The following is a 7,891-nucleotide window of genomic DNA, read 5'->3' on the forward strand; positions in this document are numbered from 1 at the left end:
TAACATAGCATTAATTTTGGCAAGGTGTTGGGACCATTGATTAGGGCATCTCCAATGGCCTCTCAAATGGGCACTCAAACTCAAAATATAGTAGGAGGATAAAAATAAGGCACTTCAATGGCCTCTTAAAAGACTTCTCATTTTTTAGATTCTTAAATGTATTCTCAAATATAGTAGCTCTCAAATGGCATCTCAAACTCAAAATATAGCAAGTGGATAAAAACAGACACTCCAATGGGTTCTCTCAAAAGACCCCTCATATTTTGAGATTGTCAAAAATTGGTAAAAGTAAAATAAAATTAAGGCACTCTAATAGACTTTCAAAACATAGAATGGTAGTGATGTCAAAAAATAACATTTTGAATGAAATACACCATTAAAACATAATTGTAAAAATATAACATTTTAACACTGTAATTTCTTTTATCTTAAAATATAAATTTGACATGAAAATATAACATTTTAGGTTGAAATTGCTCTTACTTGTTCCAAGGTGTCATTACCTTTTTCCCTTCTTTCCACACGACGCGTAATTTAAATTGAGTAGTATGACATTCGTTCAGGCATGAAAGATAATACTACGGAATAAGGGAGGCAGCGGGTCCTGCCTGAATGTATCTCATCAATGAAAGGCTAAAATAGTACTACTCAATTTAAATCAAGCGTCCTGTGGAATGAAGTGAAAAAGGAAATGACACCTTGCAACAAGTAATCGATGGTCCCAACACCCAGCCAGCCTTTTTCACTTAATTCAGGCAACGACTTGCATTCAAGTCTTTTCACAACAAAAAGGACTTCACTACAGAAGTTTGAAGGGATGCCCTCCACTAACTCTAAAAAAAAGGTTTCATGGAAAATTCCCAGCTACTTCTTTATGTGTACGGATATCCTCCAGAGAAAAGCAGAGAATATAGGAGGAATGAAAAAATATAATAAAACAAGGGAGAGATCTTTTGAAGTATCAGAAAAACACTGATTTGCGTTCACAAATTAGTAAAGCTGTTAATATATGGCTTCTTCTTCTTCTTGCTCTCAATGGATTTACGATGTCTTTTTGAGTTTTAGAAGTGAAGACACTCGTAAGAACTTTGTGGAACATCTCTATGTAGCTCTGCAACAGAAAGGAATTTACACTTTTAAAGATGACAAGAAACTCGAGAGAGGAAAATCGATTTCTCCGGAACTCCTTAAAGCTATTAAGAGATCGAGATTTGCAGTCATCGTTTTCTCAAAGAATTATGCTTCTTCCTCGTGGTGCTTGGAAGAATTGGTGGAGATCATTGAATGCAACAAGAACGGATAAACAGTTTTGCCGGTCTTCTACAACGTAGATCCTTCAGAAGTACGGAAACAAACAGGGAATTTCGCAGAAGCCTTTGCCAAACACGATGAAAGATTCTGCGAGAACAAGGAAAAGGTGCAAAGGTGGAGGGCAGCTTTGGTGGAGGCAGCAAATTTAAGCGGTTGGGATTTAAACAATATAGCAAATGGGTAAAAATATTACCTCAATTTATATTCTGTCATTTAGCTTTCAATAACCATAAAAGAAAAAAAAGAAAATCCATTTAGCTTTCCTTATTTTATTTAATTCTGTTTTTGTTTGTTATGGGAACATAGAACTTCATCATTAATATGGTCTTAAATTCTGCTGGTTTTTTATTTTATTTTTTGGGTTCAGTAAATACTCTCACCCACACTTTTGTCCACATCAATTCAAACCCCTTCCCTCCCCTCCACTTCGAAAATGGGGAGGGGGCTCGACTTTCTTTGTTTTCTCTTAAGAAAATTGCTGACCGGAGGTTGAGGTTCTTAGCCTTTTGTCCGAATATTTTAAAAAATAAAAAATTTAGACACATATTTTGACATGTCCGACACATATCGGGGCGCGTTGAATGCGGGTCGGTGTCCGACACGAATTCTTTGCCCTTTTATAGATGTGTCCATGCTTCCTAGCATATATATGATATAAGGCAATGATGATAAGGATGACAATAGAGCAAATCAACATTTTTAAGATGCATTAATCTAGTTCTAGCAGTTTGAATTTATGCTTTCTTGTTTTGGTAAACGACAATGTGATATTTGGTGTTTAGTATTATATGACAATTTATAAGTTATAGTTTTAAAAAAAGGTTCCATCATAGTTGTTTCAATTTTTATTTATCATTTTATACAATTTCATACCATCTTAATTAATGTGCTTTGTACTTGATAGGCATGAGGCGAAGTTTATCCAAGAAATTGTTCAAGAGATTTTTAAAAAATTGGGGTCGACTATACCACTAAGTGTTGCCAAGTACGAAGTGGGGTTAGTTTCCCGTGTGAATAAAGTGATTAGTTTGTTGGACAATAGTTCAAAGAATGTGCACATTGTAGGAATTTGTGGAGCTGGCGGAATAGGAAAAACAACCATTGCTAAAGCTGTTTACAATCAAATATTTGATCAATTTGAAAGTCGTTGTTTCCTTAGCAATGTGAAAGAAGAAGCTTCAAAACAACATGGTCTAACTTGTCTCCAAAAACAACTCTTGAATGACATCCTAATGGAAAAAGATTCCCAGATATCTAACGTTGACTATGGAATCTGTGTGATAAAGAGAAGACTTTGTTACATGAAGGTTCTTGTAGTTCTTGATGATGTGGATCACTTGAAGCAATTAGAAAGTTTAGCCGGAGGAAATGATTGGTTTGGTTTTGGAAGTATGATCATCATAACAACTAGAGATGAACGTTTATTAGTAGAACATAAAATTGATCATGAAATATACAAGGTTGACCTATTGAATGACAATGAGGCACTTGAGCTTTTTAGTTGGCACGCCTTCACAAAAAACCATCCTGTAGAGGATTTTTTGTCTCTCTCATGGAGTGTAATAAAGTATGCCCAAGGCCTTCCATTAGCTCTCCAAGTTTTGGGTACTTTTTTATTTAAGAAAAGCAGAAAAGAGTGGGAACATGAACTAGATAATTTGAAAAGAATTCCAAATAGAGAAATTCATCAAGTTCTTAAGATAAGTTTTGATGGCCTCAATGATATAGAGAAGGATCTATTCCTCGACATTGCTTGTTTCTTTAGAGGGTGTGATACAGATTATGTAATGGACATACTAGGCAGTTAGTGGGTTTCACCCACGTATTTCAATTCTTATTGAACGGACTTGGTAATCTCAAACTGCAGCACCCTTTGGATGCATGATTTGATACAAGAGATGGGTAAGGAAATTGTTCGTCAAGAATCAGTTGACGATCCTGGCAAACGTAGTAGGTTGTGGTTTCATGAAGATATCTATAAAGTATTCAAAGAAAATACGGTATGATCTAACTACATATAAGTTTCTTTCCACACATGCAAGTTGTGCAAAACAAGAGAATTTGTTATATATTTTTTCAATGAAGCAATAGTGTACACTTGCATACTTTAATTAGTTTTTACAGTACTAGTTTTAACGGTATGTCGAAACTTAACAAAATGTTCTTGGTTATTAGGCAACAGAATCAATTAAAGGCATTGTGCTAAACATGCCTGATGGCCATCTGTTAGAGGAGTTATGTGTTCATGTTGATGCCTTTGAGAAGATGAAGAAACTTAAGCTGCTCAAGCTCAATGGCATACGACCTTGTGAACGTCTTACATATCTTTCACATGAGCTGTGTTATCTTGATTGGGACGGTTACCCGGCAAGATTTTTTCCATCCAATTTCTATCCAAAAAATCTTGTTCACCTTCGGCTTCATCATAGTCAAATTAAACAAATATCAATGGGTATCAAGGTATGATCACAATTTATTAGCAGAATTTATACATGTATATAGTATTCTTGGTTTATTGATTAAACTAATTATTTCTTTCATTGCTGGTTTGCCTAGCAGTTTCTAGAGAAGTTGAAATTCCTTGATCTCAGTCACTCCCTATATTTGGACAAAACTCCTGATTTGTCTTGTCTCCCATGTCTCGAGGATTTAAATCTTGAAGGATGTTCAAATCTAATTGAGGTTCACTTGTCAAATGGAGTTCATGAGAGACTTGTTAGATGCAATCTCTCTAAATGTAAGAATCTGAGGATTCTCCCAAGAAGCATTAATTTGAAAAATCTGCAATTTTTCACTCTAGCAGGATGCTCAAAACTTGAGAAGTTTTCAGAGATTCAAGGAAATATGGTTTGTTTAGAGGAGCTTCATTTAGACAACACTGCGATAAAAGATTTGCCTTCATCAATTGAGCATCTTGAAGGGCTTAGACGTTTATCTCTAGAAGGGTGCCAAAAGCTTAAAAGTGTTCTAACCAACATTTTTTCTAAAATGAAGGATTTAGAATACCTTGATATGGGGAGGACTGCTATTAAAAAGCTACCATCATCCATTGCACAGTTGAGTAATCTTGAGGAACTGTATGTCAGTGGCAATGATTTTCAGTCACCATCTTCGAAGATGCCAATTTCATTGATGCAAAATACATTTCTGCGAAAGAGAACTGGTAATTCGTCTTGTTTAGAATTGGAACTGCTCTCTGGATTGTGCACTGTAACTCGTTTAAGTCTTCGGCACTGCAATCTATCAGAAGAATCATTTCCCAAAGATATTGGCAAGCTATCCTCAATGCGTTATTTAATTCTAAGTGAAAACAAATTTGCTAGCATACCAGAATGTTTCATTCAATTGACAAGCCTTATGTACCTTTATTTGGAACATTGTACAAGCCTCCGTTCATTGACATCACTTCCATCATTTATATGTTATGTGAATGCGCATGGTTGCAAATCATTGGAACGTTATCAATTCCCTCCAAGTGTAGAAAATTCAGACGATCGGGAATTCATATTCACAGAGTGCCACAAATTGGATGTGGATCAGAGGGACAACATGCCAAATATATCATCGCAAAGTCAGCTTCAGGTTCCTTCTCTGTCTTTCTCTCTATATATAGAAATATATGTATTGTGTGTGTATGTGTGTGTGCATTCTTTTTTAAAACGCAGCTTCACCATCTGTATGAAACAGGAACTTGGTGTAATTATTCTTCCAGGAAGAGAGATTCCACATTGTTTCAGTCATAGGAATGAGGGCTCTTCATTCTCTTTGCGGGTGGATTTACCTTCTTACGAAAATGTTAAAGGAATTGTCGTCTGTGCTGCTTTGGAAATATTTCATGGAATTGATATCCCACAAATTAATTTTGATCTCAAAATCAATGGTTATTCCATGAGCGAATGGTTCACGTACAATGACTTAACAGCAGGAGATAATGCACCACATCACATCTTTTTGAAACACAAAACGGAATATTATGATGAGCACTCTAGAGAGATTCGGCCAATTAAAAGTTTGATGGACAACAAATCTACACTCAGCACAGGCACTTCCAATACTTGTGATGGCTGTCACATTCAGGCTTCAGTTACATTGAACTCCACACTACTCAAGCCATCCAGCAATCGAAAAGCAAAGGTCCATAAATTAGGTATTCATCTAGTAATGGAGGAGCAAGCTTAGACATCAAAGCAAGGTGAGTAGACCAAGTGATATACGCAAGCCTCAGTATGATAGTTTTTTATTTTTTTCGAAAATTAAGCCTTAGTATGATAGTTGTTTTTTTCTCTCTTCAAACTTAATTTTCCTAAATTCATCATGCAAATTAATTACTCAATCATTAATATAATCTTGAATTATCCATTATGCGCAAAATAGACAGATTTAAAGCAGGATCCCACCTTTCTCTTGTTAATGTGTTATTCTTCTTCTTATTTTGTTGAATTTATAATGGAGTTGTGGTACTCTTAATCAAAATAGCTATGAAAATTTATAAGAAATTTATGTAGAATAAGAAGTATAAAAAAGAAAAGGAAATTTGAATAAAATTATTTTGCTTCTGGCATCTTATTCATCTATATGGCCAAACTCTTATAATCGACAATGTGTTTGATTATTGCAATTTTGTAGGCTAATGGCATCATCTTATCAAGGAATTTTAGTTACTCATCTGGCCATGTTAGGAGTGGTGAGGATGCTTATTGTGATTGTGGAGCAGCAGCATCCTTTTAAGATGGTACTTTTGTTTTCAATTTTTTTTTTTTTTTTTTGCAATGAGAATGGTCTTTGGACTTTGGGGCTATTTTGTGTATGAAGAATTATGTGTGGTGTTATTTTGATACTCGATCTTTTGTATATGTGAAAAAATTAAACTCCATATTAATGTATTATTTTAGGGATGGAGTCATTGACAGACGATTCTAGAGGACCTGATAAAACATAAAAGGTTGTGAACGTACCAAGAAGATATGAAGCTTATTGATGGTCTTTTTGATTTACAGATCAAGACTCGAAATGCTTGTCAAAGTAGGTAAGGTTCTATTAATACAAGAATTTTTATTTTTATTTTTTTTTATTTTTATTTTTTTTCTAGTGGTAACATTCTAGACTAATTTTAATGTACTCTAGAAGCATAGTACAACAATATGTTCTACCTGTACAGCAGCTTACTGAGTTACTCAACAAAATTTAGTTTCAAACAAAAGTACTAAAAGTTGTTCTACCAGATGAATAGCAATTTGGAATTTGGTTCGTTAGTCCAGCTAGCCTATTCAACCTGTACAAAGAAAAGAACATGTTGAATAGAGTTCCGAGTTTGTTCATTTCATTCCTTGTGTTTATGGATTTGTTGGTTTCTTTCCAAGAGTTTTCGAGGTGGATTCTTTTCTTTGTGGAGTCATTTCCAAATTTGGCACATGGGCCCAAGGGGGCGCGAATCACCTGCTGTGCGATTCCTATGCTGTTTCTTACAGTGAGCGGTAAGTGGCCTTGGTTTGGCCACGTTTTATTCCACTTAACAGACACTAAGAGTGTGTTTGGCAATTGCACCAAGTAACATTTCACCACCATTTATAAGTAACATCACAGAAGTCAAAAAGTAATATCACATAGTCTAAAAAGTAACATCACCATCATATTAAGTAGTGATATTACCCTGTTACAAATGGTGATATTACTTTTTAGACTGTGTGATGTTATTTATAAATGGCGGTGAAATGTTACTTATACGTGGTGGTGTTATTTGAAATTAAAAGTGGTGATATTTCCTTTTATAAATGGTGATGTTACTTTTTAAATTTTGTGATGTTAGTTGTAAATGGTGGTGAAATGCTGTGGTGTAATTGGCCAAACACGGCCTTAGTGTTCGTTAGCTGAAGAATGATGTGGCCAAATATGGATCACTTAAAAATTACAGCAGGAAACCGCATAGGAACCTCATTGCAGGTGATTCGCGCCCGGCCCAAGGTGGGGCTTGTGGGCTCGGACTAGCTGAGTTTTCGGAATTTGATGGGAGGGACCTAAACATCATGTGCGTGGTGGAACGGGGTCATTGTGTTATTTCCTTGAAATGGCTTGGGGCTTATATGATTTTAGCTAGTGGAGGGGTTATTTTCTGAATGGTCAAAGTGGGTGACTATATAACGAAAGCTAAGATTTATTTATGGCCACAATTTCCTTTCTCTTTCTCACTGTGCATACGATTTTCAACCCCCCCCTGATTTGATCTCTTTAGAGAGATTTTGAGGAAGTTTCAAGAGAGAAGTTTGCTCTCTTCGACCTTCTCTATGCATTGATCGGTCTCGTTTTTCGTTTTCACAATGCCCTAAGTGACCTTTAGGTGCGATGTTAGATATATGTGTTTGTATAGGAATTAAAATGCTACTAGATGGGTCTCTTGTTCTAAGTAAGCTTGCAATATGATTTGTGTTGGATCATAGGTGTTAAAGGCCTAAAATTTCTATTTCACAAATATTCCAAGTTGGCATCCACTGTAATTACAACAGTGGATTTTTAGTTTCATAAGTTGTGCGGGTCCATCTATGACCTCTTTGAACTGAAAGAAATGTCCCAAATAACTCGTGGA

The 7,891-nt window shown here is 35.5% G+C and overlaps 2 protein-coding genes across 3 annotated transcripts; both read left to right on the top strand.

Annotated features, from left to right (window-relative positions):
* Positions 1-791: 791 nt before the first annotated feature.
* LOC132311426 (disease resistance protein RPP2B-like) lies at positions 792-6,615 on the top strand. Of its 2 annotated transcripts, XM_059809330.1 has the most exons (7): positions 792-1,491; positions 2,216-3,311; positions 3,487-3,771; positions 3,871-4,893; positions 4,999-5,503; positions 5,938-6,043; positions 6,204-6,615. In XM_059809330.1, exons 2-5 carry the CDS (start codon positions 3,189-3,191, stop codon positions 5,488-5,490), a joined length of 1,923 nt encoding a protein of 640 aa, XP_059665313.1. In that variant the 5' UTR covers positions 792-1,491; positions 2,216-3,188; the 3' UTR covers positions 5,491-5,503; positions 5,938-6,043; positions 6,204-6,615. The 2 variants fall into 2 exon arrangements, with proteins under 2 accessions (XP_059665313.1, XP_059665314.1); XM_059809331.1 differs by lacking the exon at positions 2,216-3,311.
* On the top strand, positions 1,010-3,119 carry LOC132314032 (disease resistance protein Roq1-like). The gene is made up of 3 exons (XM_059812954.1): positions 1,010-1,286; positions 1,332-1,491; positions 2,216-3,119. Exons 1-3 carry the CDS (start codon positions 1,010-1,012, stop codon positions 3,117-3,119), a joined length of 1,341 nt encoding a protein of 446 aa, XP_059668937.1.
* Positions 6,616-7,891: the final 1,276 nt, after the last annotated feature.

The sequence above is a fragment of the Cornus florida genome, unplaced genomic scaffold (genome assembly GCF_030987335.1).
Source record: "Cornus florida cultivar Cherokee Brave unplaced genomic scaffold, ASM3098733v1 CherokeeBrave_3.0.0_Hap2_Chr06, whole genome shotgun sequence".
Taxonomy (NCBI): Eukaryota; Viridiplantae; Streptophyta; class Magnoliopsida; order Cornales; family Cornaceae; genus Cornus; species Cornus florida.